The sequence below is a fragment of the Ahaetulla prasina genome, chromosome 11 (assembly GCF_028640845.1).
Source record: "Ahaetulla prasina isolate Xishuangbanna chromosome 11, ASM2864084v1, whole genome shotgun sequence".
Lineage (NCBI taxonomy): Eukaryota > Metazoa > Chordata > Lepidosauria > Squamata > Colubridae > Ahaetulla > Ahaetulla prasina.
Window position 1 is genome coordinate 4,975,670 of NC_080549.1, and position 15,340 is coordinate 4,991,009.

Below are 15,340 nucleotides of genomic sequence, written 5' to 3' on the forward strand. Positions count from 1 at the left end.
GAAGAGTAAAATCGGGATTAACAAACCCCTCCGGACTTCCAGTGGGGACAACTACACCTGCCTTACATTCCTCTCCGTCCAAATCATCCCCTTGACATACAACTGATTTACACCTCAGAGTTGAAAGCAAGAGGACGGTTGGCAGGGAGAAGCCCCTCAACCGCTTCCCTCCCCTTCCCCCCCACTTCCTTTCTACCCAGTTCTCTCCAAAGCCAATTTCAAGCCACCCAGGGGGTGCCGAGCTAAACAAATAGATAAATAATCAATTAATCAATCCCGGGGCCATTTTAATTATCTCCTAATATGTCGACGAAGGAAGTTGGAAGTGCCGAACCGAATGCACTGCAAATCGCAGCCCCGCGCACAGACGCCCGGCTGGCCCTCGTATTAATTAAGCCGCTGCTGCGTCAGGAGCAATAAATGAGATTGATTATAAATTTAGCCTCGTGCGCATTCGAGAGAGTGGGTGCGGTTTGCAGAGAAATGAACGCTTTGTCTGCACATTTCTGCCCGCTGCAGCATAAGCAGTAATTTCCTCCCCCCACCCACCCACCCTCCATTCTCTAATTGGAGAAGGAAAACACTTGAGTGGCTGGGAAGAACGAGCCCTTTGTGGTGTGCTCAGCACCAGTGAAGGAATGCCTACGATCTGGCACATCTAAAGAGAAACGCCAGTGCCTTATTTACACCTGCGTGCCTTAAGTTTCGCTCCTTTTCCACAGTGTTCAACGGCAAATGAACCCGGACCTTGGAGATCTTCTAGTCCGACCCCCTGCTCAAACAGGAGACCCCATAGCACTGTAGACAAATTAACAGAGTTGCCAGGGACCTTGGAGGTCTTCTAGTCCAACCCCCAGCTCAAGCAGGAGGCCCTATACCATTTCAGACAGGTGGCTGTCCAGTCTCTTCTTGAAAACCTCCAGTGATGGAAAACCCAAAACTTCTGGAGACAAACCATTCCACTGATTAATTGTTCTCCTTCTTTTCCTGGTCAGGAAATTTCTCCTTATTTCTAGCTTGCTTCTCTCTTTGATTAGTTTCATTCCATTATTCCTTGTCTGGCCTTCTGGTGCTTTGGAGAATATAGCTCGATCCTCTCCTCTCTGTGTAAAAGGTAAAGGTTCCCCTCGCACACACATGCTAGTCGTTGCCGGCTCTAGGGAGCGGTGCTCATCTCCGTTTCAAAGCCGAAGAGCCAGCGCTGTCCGAAGACGTCTCCGTGGTCATGTGGCCGGCATGACTCAACGCCAAAGGTGCACGGAACGCTGTTCCCTTCCCACCAAAGCTGGTCCCTATTTTTTCTACTTGCATTTTTACGTGCTGTCGAAACTGCTAGGTTGGCAGAAGCTGGGACAAGTAATGGGAGCTCACCCTGTTACACGGCAGCACTAGGGATTCGAACTGCCAAACTGCCAACCTTTCGATCGACAAGCTCAGCTGCCTTAGCCCCTCAAACACTGGATTCAGCAGATCATTCAGGTCTTTCCAGCGCAGAATCCAAGCTAGATCCCCAAAGCAGGAGAGGACCCAATACCTCTCTGTGCGATACTCTCCCCCCAGCAAGCTACCTTTCCAGATAATTTCTCCAGGGTACCAATGATCTGGGTGGGGTTCTATGGCTAAGATGCATTGCACCCCCGTTCCTTCTCAGCCCACCATAGCAGGGGCCCATTGCAAAGCAGGAACACCCCAGAGCCCGAGTCCTCTTCCACCCGACCTGCTCCAAATGAAAAGACCTGCAGGGATCACCCCTGGGTTTCCTTTTCATCATAATGACGTAGCCATCATAAACCCACGATGGTTGCCAAGTAGCTGAATCGTGATCACTATTACAATTGTTAAGTGTAAGTCTTTTTTTTCAGTGCCGGTCTAACTCCAAACAGTCATTAATTGAATGGTCCTATAAAGGGGACACGGTGGCTCAGAGGCTAGGACACTGAGCTTGTCGATCGAAAGGTCGGCAGCTCAGCGGTTCGAATCCTTAGTGCTGCCGTGTAACGGGGTGAGCTCCCGTTCCTTGTCCCAGCTTCTGCCAACCTAGCAGTTTCGAAAGCATGTAAAAAATGCAAGTAGAAAAAATAGGGACCACCTTTGGTGGGAAGGTAACAGCGTTCCGTGTGCCTTTGGCGTTGAGTCATGCTGGCCACATGACCACGGAGACGTCTTCGGACATCGCTGGCTCTTTGGCTTTGAAACGGAGATGAGCACCGCTCCCTAGAGTTGGGAACGACTAGCACATATGTGCGAGGGGAACCTTTACCTTAAGCTGAGTATGAACTTTATATGAAGATCTAAGAAATACATTGGGGCCATAGGATGAAATAAAAAAAGGCTTATGAATCATAAGTACCTTGAGAAATAGACAAACACCTAAAAATGATTAAGCTGTACCCAATAGTTTCCCCGAAAATAAGATCCAACCAGAAAATAAATCCTAACATGATTGTTCAGGATGCTCGTAATATAAGCGCCACCCCCCAAAATACGCCCCAGTTAAGCTTATAAGCTTTTGCTGTATAATTTGGGATGAAGACCCTTTGAATAGGGTGGGAGTAGGAATGGATTTCCAGAGGGAAAAATATCAGACTACAGGAACCAGGAGTGCTACTCAGGTGACCTTGAGGACACAGATAAACCTCCAAGTTCTTCAACGACCCTCTAAAACAGGGGTCTCCAGCCTTGGTTCCTTTTAAGACTTGTGGACTTCAACTTCCAGAGTCCCTCAGCCAGCAAAGCTGGCTGAGGAACTCTGGGAGTTGAAGTCCACAAGTCTTAAAGGGACCAAGGTTGGAGACCCCTGCTCTAAAAAGATGCAAATGACCAGCTGTCTTGCAAGGAACATCAATCCTTTCCTTCCCCACCATCCTGGTCAGAGCTGAAGAAGCTTCTTAACAAGAAAGTCCAGTTGCCTCCTGAAAAGAAGTACCTTTGGGACGACTATATAGCTAAACTTACAGCTTTCAAGATGTAATTCCACAATAGTCCTGATTCACTACAACCAACCGAAGCAAGGAGTGACTCACCTTTCTTCTTATCGGGCTGATAACCTCCTTCGTCCACGATTCCAATCAAGTCATCATCCGAAATTCCTGAGGAGTCCAAGTAAAATCCGCTTATTTAAAATCCCACATTTCTCTCTCTTTTTTTTTTTAGACACTCGTTCACCCAATTTACTCTTCCCCCCGCCTTTTTTTTTGTTTTTGTTTAGCCACGAGTAGAAAGACTGCATTCAAGAAGAAAAAAATAACAATTCTTAGATATCGAAGCGTAGCGGGTTAGTAAAGGAGTTATTGGCTGGAACAAAAGTTATAAAAGCTGATTGATGCGATGTTAGTTGTCATCTAATCTAAATCCAGAAGTTCAAAAAAAATAAAAAATAGATTTGTTTGAAAAGGGAAATGTTTTAGCCCTCAGAATGTTTACTGATTTATTTTCACTCTTTGTAGGATCTGGCTCAATGCATCTCATATAATTGAAGATGCTTCTGAGTAGAATAGAATAGAATAGAATAGAACAGAATAGAATAGAATAGAATAGAATAGAATAAATATAGGAGAGAATAGAATGGAATGGAATGGAACGGAACAGAACGGAACGGAACAAAACAGAACAGAACAGAACAGAACAGAACAGAATAAATATAGGAGAGAATAGAATAGAATAGAATAGAATAGAATAGAATAGAATAGAATAGAATAGAATAGAATAGAATAAATATAGGAGAGAATAGAATAGAATAGAATAGAATAAATATAGGAGAGAATAGAATGGAATGGAACGGAATGAAATGAAATGGAATGGAACGGAATGAAATGGAATGGCACGGAATGAAATGGAACGGAACAGAACAGAACAGAACAGAATAAATATAGGAGAGAATAGAATAGAATAGAATAGAATAGAATAGAATAGAATAGAATAGAATAGAATAGAATAGAATAGAATAGAATAAATATAGGAGAGAATAGAATGGAATGGCACGGAATGAAATGGAACGGAACGGAACGGAACAGAACAGAATAAATATGGGAGAATAGAACAGAACAGAACAGAACAGAACAGAATAGAATAGAGTAACAGAGTTGGAAGGGACCTTGGAGGTCTTCTAGTCCAACCCCCTGCTCAGGCAGGAAACCCTACACCACTTCAAAAAAACGGTTATCCAACATCTTCTTAAAAATTTCCAGTGTTGGAGCATTCACAACTTCTGGAGGCAAGTCGTTCCACTGATTAATTGTTCTCACTGTCAGGAAATTTCTCCTTAGTTCTAGGTTGCTTCTCTCCTTTCCACCCGTTGCTTCTTGTCCTGCCCTCAGGTGCTATCTCCCTATCATCCATGGAGCAGGGCACTAAAAGGGGTGATAGCACCCCATCAAAGAATTGGAAGGCATCTTAATTTGACTTTGGTTTTTTATCTGGTCTGGAAGAACCACCGATCCACATTATTGGGAAGATCTGGTCTCCATCCACAAGAAAGTATTTGTTCGTTCAGTGCTACCTAGACACATCTGAATGGGGGCACGTTCTGCAGATGTTCCACAGAGATTTTCTGCCATTGGAAGGCTACAGGAACACCAGCAATTCCCACTCAAGACCAAGTGAAGCCCACGGACATCTGTGGAGATTTTGAATCTTACACTTTGGACCCCCTGCTACAAATGAAGGTGAGCCGAAGAAGGAGGAGATGATTGATAGCACTTGTCCAATTTTCCAGAAATGGAAATTTCTGGAGCTATTAGGAAACATTTCTCAAGGAACACTAGTATATTGTTTATGGATTGGGTTTTTCTTTTTAATGAATGCCTGCCAAACCCTCAGATTAAATCTGGTGCCACCAAGAGTTACTTGAGAATGGAAAGTTGCATTTACATATAAATGCAAGGCCCTACAAGCAGGGGTGAAATCTACTTACCTCCATAGTAGGAGGTTACTAATCAGATATTAGAAAACATCAGCGAAACACTGAATTGTGGTTGTACTGTTTCTGGACAGTTTAAATCATAAATGTATTCTGAAGGTATTTTTGTAACAGAATGATCATATCTTTCCATTCACTGATTAAATGACGATCACAGCTTATTTTATGGGTGCCAAATAAAAGCCCAGCTCCTTTGCCCATTCCCCATCTTCAATCTACATCTATACAATTTTATTCCCATTGTTTTGTTTTGAGAATCAATTGCTGCTTTGCTGGACTTCTAGACTATATATTGTTGCCTCTATTCAATTTTACCCCTTTCATAGGTATTTCAAAATATGGTTGAATTATTGGAATATGTTCATTCCAATATCAAATTTATGCAAGGTGAAACTTGGGGGTCATGTTTGCTTCTGCCAATTGTTTTCATTGAAAGGAAATATAATATCCTTTGAATGAATATACAATATGGGCCTCTGGTGACTCAATAGACTAAGCAGTCTGTTATTAAACACAGCTGCTTGCAATTACTGCAGGTTCTAGTCCCACCAGGCCCATGGTTGACTCAGCCTTCCATCCTTTATAAGGTAGGTAAAATGAGGACCCAGATTGTTGGGGGCAATAAGTTGACTTTGTATATAATATACAAATGGATGAAGACTATTGCTTGACATAGTGTAAGCCGCCCTGAGTCTTCGGAGAAGGGCGGGATATAAATAAAAAAATATATAAAAAAAATAAAAAAAAATAAAAATAAAAAAAATAAAAAATAAATACCGGTTCGGAAGTGCTCTCGTGCACACACAACACATGCGCGCACAACCATCTGTGCATGCGCAAACCCTTCTGCACATGCGCAGAGAGTAAAAAACAGGTTACTTCCTGCTTAAAACCAGGAAGTAACGATGACCGGGCGGGTGAGCGGAGCCTTGAGCTGCCATTGTTCGCCGAACTACCGGCTGTCATTGCTATCGGCTCAGCCGAACCCGTCCAAATCGGGAGCATTTCACCCCTGTCTACAAGTAAGAAAAACTAACATGGCAGACAGATGGTTTCCGGGTCAATTTATTGCTTGCTATATTACTTCTCTGTCTGCAAAGGGTTTGTTTTTTTTTCTTCCATATTTCATAAATAAATAAATAAAATTCAAAACCCAAAGCTCCTGCTGGCAGACCTAAGAGAGAATAGAATAGAATAAACAGAGTTGGAAGGGACCTTGGAGGTCTTCTAGTCCAACCCCCTGCTTAGGCAGGAAACCCTACACCACTTCAGACAAAGGGTTGTCCAACATCTTCTTAAAACTTCCAGTGTTGGAGCATTCACAACTTCTAGAGACAGGTTGTTCCACCAGTTAATTGTCCTAATTGTCAGGAGATTTCTCCTTAGTTCTAAGTTACTTCTCTCCTTGAGAAGTTTCCACCCGTTGCTACCCAGATCCCATCGTCCCTGACCACCAGTCCTAGCAGGAACTGGTTGCCTGTCCGAGGATTTCTAGCAGGTTAGAGTGGACAGAGAATTCACCCCATGCATTGTTAACAGCCAGTTGGAAAAAAGCAACTCCTTGGGGAAAAAAAAACTCATGCAAGAAATTAACAGTCCGGTTCATTATTATGTATTGATTTTTAGGGATGGAGGCAAGGGTGGGCTGCTGGGGGTTCGGGAGAACCTCTAGCTAAGATTCTGTGCAGTTCGGAGAACCCCCAAATCCCACTCCTGGCTGGCCCCGCATACCCCCCTGCTCCACCCCTCCCAGGAGTCCCCAGGCGGCCTGTTTCAGATGCAGATAAGCGCAGGGCGCACACGGAGGCTCAGGGAGGGCAAAAAGTGGGCCTACCGGAAGTTCAGCTGTTTCCGGCATCCAGGGCAAAAAAGCCCGTCCCCCCACCATGATTCAGGAGGTTTATTAGGCAATGCTCACCCAGCAACCGAGCAGAGAACCCCTTGCTAAAGTTTTTGAAGCCCACCCCTAGACAGAGGTGCGTGTGGGAGGTGTGTGTGCCTGGAGGGGGGGTGAGTGAATATCCCATTCGGGAAGGAAATATCTCCATGCGGAAATCTGGGACAAGTGGGATCTCCTATGGCTGGGGTCTCCAACCTGGGCAACTTTAAGCCTGGAGGATTTCAACTCCCAGAATTCCCCAGCCAGCTTTGCTGGCTGGGGAATTCTGGGAGTTGAAGTCCTCCAGGCTTAAAGTTGCCCAGGTTGGAGACCCCTGATCTATGGAACCTGCAACTCTTCACTTTTCTAGAAGCAGGTCACAGAAATGGGGAGGGGAGTCAAGGAGGAGGAGAAAGGTTGATTCGCAACGCCAACTTAGCACAGGTGTCCAAGATCCCTTCTTTCTCCTTGGGTTAGATAAGAGATCAGTCAGAGGGTGATTTTTTAAAAAACAAACAAACAAAGCAATGACCGGACTTAGGAGAGAAAGGCGAACAAAGGCAGTCAGGGGGGACAGAGGAGAGAGAGAGAGAGAGAGCAGCTGGGGAGCCAAGGAGAGACCCCTTACCAGAATTTCCACCTCTTCTATCTCCACCTTTGGAGCCTGGAACGGGAGCCTTTATTCATTAACTGATCGTGGGAAATAGCAGGGGTTGGTTTAGGACACGACAAAGGAAAGCGAGGATTCAACCTGGAGCAATAAAACAACCTGCATATCTCTCTGTCTCTCTCTCTCCTATCTATCTATCTATCTATCTATCTATCTATCTGCATCTATTTATCTGCATCTATCCATCCATCCATCCTTCTGCATCTATCTCTGCATTTATCTGCTTCTATATCTGTCTGTCTGTCTATGCATCTATCTAGCTGCATCCATCTATCTATCTATCTATCTATCTCTCTCTCTCTCTTTCTATCTATCTCTCTTTCATCTATCTACATACATACATACCTATCTATCTGCATCTATTTATCTGCATCCATCCGTCCATCTGCATATATTTATCTACATCTATCCAGCCAGCCAGCCAGCCAGCCAGCCAGCCATCTGCATCTATCTATCTATCTGTCTCTCTCCCTCTCTTTCTATCTATCTCTCTTTCATCTATCTACATACATACATACCTATCTATCTGCATCTATTTATCTGCATCCATCCGTCCATCTGCATATATTCATCTGCATCTATCTAGCCAGCCAGCCAGCCAGCCAGCCATCTGCATCTATCTATCTATCTATCTCTGCATCTGTTTATCTGCATTTATCTATCCATCTATCCATCTGCATATATCTATGTATCTGCATCTATCTATCACTATCTGCATCTATTTATCTGCATCTCTATCTGTCTGTTTATCTATCTATGCATCTATCTAGCTGCTTCTATCTATCTATCCATCCATCCATCCATCCATCCATCCATCCATCTTAATATTCCAGGGGCCAAAGGCTGTTCTCTTTTCAACCATTCCTCCAAAGATTCACAGGGGTTCCTCGGACTTATGACCGGTTGCTAAATTATGACAGACCTGCCAGAGGTAGTTACGACCAGCTGCCGAAGTTCTGATGGCCGCCACACACACACACCCTGCAGTCACCTGACCATATTTTAGGCACCCAGCAACTGACTCATACTTACGACCATTTGCAGTATCCCATAGTCACACTACTTCATTTTACGGTGCTTTTTTTTTTACCCAGAACTGGCCTTTAAACTTGTAGTTTTCGACAAAACCGGCCCACAGTGAACAATTGGTTCACTTTAACCTCCGTTGCGTTTGCTTAATGCAACAAAAGATTGTCAAGTTGGATCCGTCCCATTGGGCAAGCTGCTTTATGACCGTCATGGCTTAACCCTTGCAACAGGCAGGATCCATTACGTCCGTAAGTTGTGAACTGGGCTATATCTAATTTGGAAAAACGAAGCCCAAAGGGATGAGGGCAGATGGATGAACACTACAATTTCCTTCAGCTTCTAATGTCTGGGCAGAATGTGCTTTCTCCTCCTTACCGCAAAATCTACATTCTTCCAGAGCTGTGTTTCCCAATCTCGGCCCCTTTAAGACGTGGGACTTCAACTCCCAGAATGCCATGCTGCTTGGGGGAATTCTGGGAGTTGAAGTCTATATGTGTTGTGATCCCATCACCAATCTCTTTCCACTTATGACTGTATGACTATAACTTGTTGCTGGCAATCCTTATGATTTATATTGATATATTGACCATCAATTGTGTTGTAAATGTTGTACCTTGATGAACGTATCTTTTCTTTTATGTACACTGAGAGCATCTGCACCAAGACAAATTCCTTGTGTGTCCAATCACACTTGGCCAATAAAATTCTATTCTATTCTATTCTATTCTATTCTATTCTATTCTATTCTATTCTATTCTATTCTATTCTATTCTATTCTATCCGTCAGCAGCCTATGGAGCTGTCGGCGATACCGGACTGCGATGAGCCTGTTCCTAATGCCCGCAGGAGAAGAGCTGCCAGAAGGCAGGAGTGGCTCAAGCAGAGAGGTCACCTCGGGAGTAGGGCCAAGAGATGATTGGCCCCTCCCAGAAGGTTTAAAAGGAGACCAGCACCGATGTCTCAGTTTGCCGGAAAGCAACATTGGAGCTGCGCTCTTTGCTCTGTTCTCTGCTCTCTGCTCTGGACATTTGTCAGAAAGGACCTTGGCAGTTATCCAAACTGAACTCAGGTTTGTGATAACTGAAGAATGTTTGTTTGTTTGTGAAGCCTTGGTTTTGTTTTGAGGTACCCGGCGCTGGGAATGAATTAATTCCCAGCTGTTTGAATAAAGTGTATTTTTACTAAGGACTGGGTTTGTTGCTACCTGCTCACGTCTGGGTCACAACAATATGTCTTAAAGTGATCAAGGTTGAGAAACACAGCTTCGGAGCCATTGTGTCCATCCACAATTGGATTCCATTGACAGCATCCCATCAGGTCCATCATCTCTTGGACATCCAACCACCTCCTCCATTAGCTTGATGGGAACCAACTTTCCCCTGGAGGTCGGTGCAGTTGAGAGCCACCGTTACGTAACTGAAGCTCTGTATATAACAGAGATAGTAGCCGTCATCATCTTGACTATTCCGACTCTCTCTTCTCTTCTCTGTAGACATTCCCACCACTGTCCTCGGTTTCGTCTCAGTTTCTTCGCCTACAAGAGTTGCTACCGTCCTACTTTACCAAAAATGCACAGTCCCAGCCCACCAGGTGAGCAGACCTTCAAGGCTTTGGGTTCCCGTTGGCAACTATTCTTCCCACAACTGCAGCGGATGTAGGGAGAGAGAAGGGAGGGCGCAGAAGTCTGTCTCGACCAACCCAAAGAAGAATGATCAACGTACCTCCACCAGGATTTCCTTTAGGTGGTCCACCCCCAGGGTATCTGTCATTTTGGTCATCGAAAGCATCGGATAAGTCGAAATCCATGGGGTCTTTCCCTATAAAATTAGCAGATCGGCTACTGAGGGTGTTATGGTTTCTAGCATCACCACCCTTTTCCACTAAGAAAGACTTAACCTCTTCGGAGAAGTAAGAAAAAGGTTTGAAGAAATCTACCTAGGCTTCTCGCAATTCCTATAATATTTCCTAGGCATAGTTTTGTCCCCTCGGTTCATCTTGAGTTCGATTTGATGTGTGTAATGGTCACCATCTTGATACAAGACCAGCCATTCCCAGCCTGCTGGTCTCCAGATGTCTTCAATTCCAAGCCACCACCAAGAGCTCAGTCATGGGAGAACACCAAGCCTCGGAGCCAACACCTTTACATGTTGAGGGTCAGAATTGGTGAAGGCTTTTATAGAAACCAAACTGAATGTCAGGAAGGACATATATCAAGGAAGGAAGTTTGAATCCCCAAATTCAGCCTGGGAACCCCAAATCTTCTAAGACTAGTTATCTAATAGATTGTCTTCTTCTGTCTGTCTGTCTGTCTGTCTGTCTGTCTGTTTGTCTATCTATCTATCTATCATCCAACCCTCACCCATCCAATCATCATCCATCCATTCAACTATAATCCATACATACATTCATACATCTAACCATCATCCATCCAACCATCATCTATCCATCCAGTTGTTATCCATCCATCCAACTATCATCCATCCATCCAACCAATCATCCCTCCATCCATCCCTCCATCCATCCAACCATCATCTATTCATCCAATCGTCATCCATCCATCCAACCATCATCTATCCATCCCTCCATCCATCCAATCATCTATCCATCCAACCATCATCCATCCATCCAACATCCAACCATGATCTATCCATCCAACCATCATCTAACCATCCATCCATCCAACCATCATCTATCCATCCATCTATCCATCCAACCAACCATCATCCATCCATCCAACCAACCAATCAACCAACCAGCCAGCCAGCCAACCAAACATCCGTCCACCCATCCGTCCATCTCCAGACCCCTGGATTATCTTCAGAGATCTTCTACATTGTCCTGCCAAACAGGAGAAAGCCGAGAGAATAGCTATCGTAAAGGAGAAAACCTTTCGAAGTGAGGACACCCCTGGAAATACCCACCCAGGCCCTGCTCTGCTCTTTCAAGACCAGACCAGATCTCCATTTCTCCATCCCCACCTTCACATCTTTGAATTTCCAAGGTAGCAGACATTGTTTCCCAGATTTCTAATGGTGCCTTTGAGGATTTCACAGAAGTTAAAAATTACCTGCAGTCTTTTTGGGGGGCGGCTTGGTAGTTTTGGGCTGCTTGGTGGTGGTGGTGTGAGGGATGTTCCAGCGGCCATCATCTGCAGATCAGAGAACACAAACCCTTCAGTCCAGGGTACCCGGCAATCAACTGAGCCCAGCCCCCCCCCCAGTTCCCTTTCCAAATATGTCTGGCCGCAGTTTTGGAAAATCGAGACCAAACACATGCTGGATAAACTATGTGGTTCAACCTTCTCAACACTTAGCCCTTGTTAGGGAAAACAGCAAAGCTGGCACCTGGCTCTTTCCCCCAGGTTGATGTTTAATTCCCCTTTCTAACATCCTGCCTATCACCTGGTGGTATCCCAGCCAAATTCCAACCAGATCCAATCCCCCTTGGGGGTTAGGGATTCTGGCTTTATTGGGCTTGTTTGGAAGTTGGTTTGTAATGTATAGCAGTATCCACAAATAAATAGAGAAGGAAGGAAAGAAAGAGAGAGAGAGAGAGGGAGGGAGGGAGGGAGAGGGAGGGAGGAAGGGAGGAAGGAAGGGGTGATGGAGGGAGGGAGGGAGGAAGGAGAGAAGGAAGGAAGGAAGGAAGGAAGGAAGGAAGGAAGGAAGGAAAAGGAGGGAGGGAGGAAGGAAAAGGAGGGAGGGAGGAGGAAGGAAAGAAAAAGGGAAGAGAGGGAAGAGGGAAGGAAGGGAGGAAAAGGAGGGAGGGAGGAGGAGGGAGAGGAGGAGGGAGGAAAGAAAGAAAGAAAGAAAGAAAGAAAGAAAGAAAGAAAGAAGGAAAGAAAGAAGGAAGTGATGGAGGGAGGGAGGAAAGAAGGAAGAGGGGGAGGGGGAGGGAGGGAGGAAAGAAAAAGGGAAGGGAGGAAAGAGAGAAATAAAGAAGGAAACGGACAGAAGGAGGAGGAAAGAAAGAAAGGAAGGAAGACAGGAAGGAAGGAAGGAAGGAAGAGAGAGAGAGAGAGAAAGGAAGAAAGAAAGAAAGAAAGGAAGGAAGACAGGAAGAAAGGAAGGAAGGAAGGAAGAGAGAGAGAGAAAGAAAGAAAGAAAGAAAGAAAGAAAAAGAAAGAAAGAAAGAAAGGAAGGAAGGAAGGAAGGAAGGAAGGAAGGAAGGAAGGAAGGAAGGAAGGAGGGAGGGAGGGAGGGAGGGAGGGAGGGATTCTTTGCCACCCAAAGTCGTATTTCCACCCCATTAAGTAGGCTTTGGGTCTCCCTCCCCCTCCCCACCACCCAGGGCTTGAGGGGAGGGCAGCCTAGTGCCCAACCTTCCCAAAACCAGGGGCCAGGATGTCCCTACCTGGTTTCCTTGGATAAGGGCCAGTGGTGGCCTTTGCAGGCCTGGTGGTTCTCTCCGGTGGGGAATCAAAGAAATCCAAGAGATCGAGTTCGCCTGCTCGAGAAATCAAGGAGACGGATGGAAAGGTTACTTCCTGCAGGGAACACCAGACACCCTCACCGATTTCCTTTCTGCAATGTAACCCCCACTCCCCCTTTTATTTCTGTGTGCATTACAATATCATTCACACACACACACACACACACACACACACACAGGGTGATGATGCCTCAACGCTCTTCTGTGCTGCTACAGGTGTGTGTCCTTATATCCTCCCAACAGCCCTCACAGGTAGGTCACTGTCATCTTCTTTTAACGGCCCCATAATCCCTTGCGGGGGTGGAGCCTGGGCCACTGAATGGAGCTGAATGTTTACTGGCCGGATGCCTTGCCTGTTGCCAATGCGGAGTTTTGTTCAGCAGATATATATTCTCATCGTGCCCAGAGAGAGAAAAATCCGCCTCTACCTAGGATCGAACTCACAGCCTCCAGATTGCAAGGCGAGAGCTCCACCTCTCGGCCACTGTCAGGGTTACAAAGGCCAAGGTCCCATTAAAAGACGAAGACTGAGGATACCCCCAAATGAAATGGGTCGGCTTGTACTTGCAACTTCCTGGATTGCTGTTTGACAATAAAGGGGGGGGGGAACCCCAGCAAATTACCCTAGCTATAAAGCCGAGACTAGTCACAAATGCTGGGGGTGATGGGATTTGTAGTGGGAGAGCCCCCTCAGCTGATTTAAAGGCTTAAGAAAGCAAACATCTCACCTGTGCCACCTGAAGTCTTCCTGGGCGGCTTGTGGGTAGCTGGGAAAAGATAAAAAGACAGAATAAATGGCATTTTTGTTCCACGGCGATGCCAAGCCAGACTGAGCTGACCCTGCACTCTTCGCTGGGTTTACTCCTAAGTAAGACATACCCATCCTAGGAGTTCAGTGAGACTATATCTAAAGAACAGGGCCACCTTGAACTGAAATTAAAAGTTCAAGGGAACATTCAATTAAATTTGACATTTGACAGCTTCTAACATTGGATGTTTGAGGAAGTGGAATGCTGGATTTCCACGCCCAGCTCTAACTCAGTTTTTATTAGTTGGACTTCTGGTTTAGTTGTTGTTGTTGTTAGTTGCGAAGTCGTGTTTGACCCATGGACAATGTTCCTCCAGGCCTTCCTGTCCTCTACCATCCTCTAGAGTCCATTTAACTCACGCCGACTGCTTCGGTGACTCCATCCAGCCACCTCGTTCTCTGCTGTCCTCTTCTTCTTTTGCCCTCAGTCTTTCCCAGCATTCGGCTCTTCTTCAGGGAGTCCTTCCTTCTCATTAGGTGGCCAAAGGATTTGAGTTTCCTCTTCAGGATCTTTCTGGCCTTCTAAAGAGCAGTCAGGGTTGATCTCCTCTAGGACTTTGGTTTAGTAAGAGCATCTAAACCATGGTGAGTTTTAAACCTTGGTTTATGATTCAGCACAAACGAGTTGAATTTCAAGGATTAAATGTTCCCCAAACTCGTTGTCTGAAGCCCCTCCAGGCACAGTTACAGGCTATCTGATGTCAGGAATAAAAGTACATAATCCCAGTTGCATTCATATCAGTTGACTGGAAACCCTTTATGGACTTTTTGCTCAAAATGTGGGGGGGGGGAAATGAATGTATGATTTATGTGCTTGGCAATTAAAAAGGGTAGAATATGGAAAGCACGCAAGAGAGAGAGGATAAAATATACATGCATTTATAACCAATTTATACATCGATAGCTGCTTCTTTATATCTTTTCTTTCTTTTTCTTTTCTTTCTTTACTTCTTTACTTACCCCTTTTCTTCACTTTTCTTTTTATTAGCTCATTTATAAAAAAATGTTTTTAATTGCATCCTTACGAAAATCTTTTTTTTAAAAAAAAAGAGGGGGAGGATCCAAATGTTATCCTTCCCCTCCGCATCTTGGCATAGTCAGGCCCCACCCAGATATGAAATAGCCCCACCCACTCTGCATTGTGGCCCCACCCACTCTGTCTCCTGTTTTATCAAAGGACAGGAGTTCCAGCCATTGGTTTATCCAACCCGTCATGATTTTAAAAAGAGCATAATCTTTTTAATCCCGACGGACAAATCCCAAGGACTGAGCAAATCTCTATTTCTGTGCCTCCCAGTGGAAATTTCAGAATGTGCTTTAAAATATTGGATAGATAGATAGATTGGATAGATTAGATAGATAGATAGATTAGATAGATAGATAGATAGATAGATAGATAGATAGACAGACAGACAGACAGACAGACAGACAGACAGACAGACAGACAGACAGACAGATTTTATATATATATATATGGAGAGAGAGAGAGAGAAGATAGATAGATAGATAGATAGATAGATAGATAGATAGATAGATAGATAGATAGATAGATAGATAGATACACAGAGAGAGAGAGAAATGATAGAGAGAGAGAAACAGAGAGAT

General features: G+C 44.8%; 1 protein-coding gene across 1 annotated transcript in view; it reads right to left on the minus strand.

Moving 5' to 3' along the window:
* CD99L2 (CD99 molecule like 2) overlaps positions 1–15,340 on the minus strand; it is a 38,559-nt gene that overhangs the window by 7,919 nt on the left and 15,300 nt on the right. Inside the window, exons 3-7 of the mRNA XM_058196895.1 lie at positions 13,656–13,694; positions 12,850–12,942; positions 11,564–11,644; positions 10,218–10,313; positions 3,024–3,089 (exon numbers count right to left, since the gene is read on the minus strand). Of these exons, the coding sequence (XP_058052878.1) occupies positions 3,024–3,089; positions 10,218–10,313; positions 11,564–11,644; positions 12,850–12,942; positions 13,656–13,694 (375 nt within the window). The remainder of the gene's footprint in view (positions 1–3,023; positions 3,090–10,217; positions 10,314–11,563; positions 11,645–12,849; positions 12,943–13,655; positions 13,695–15,340) is intronic.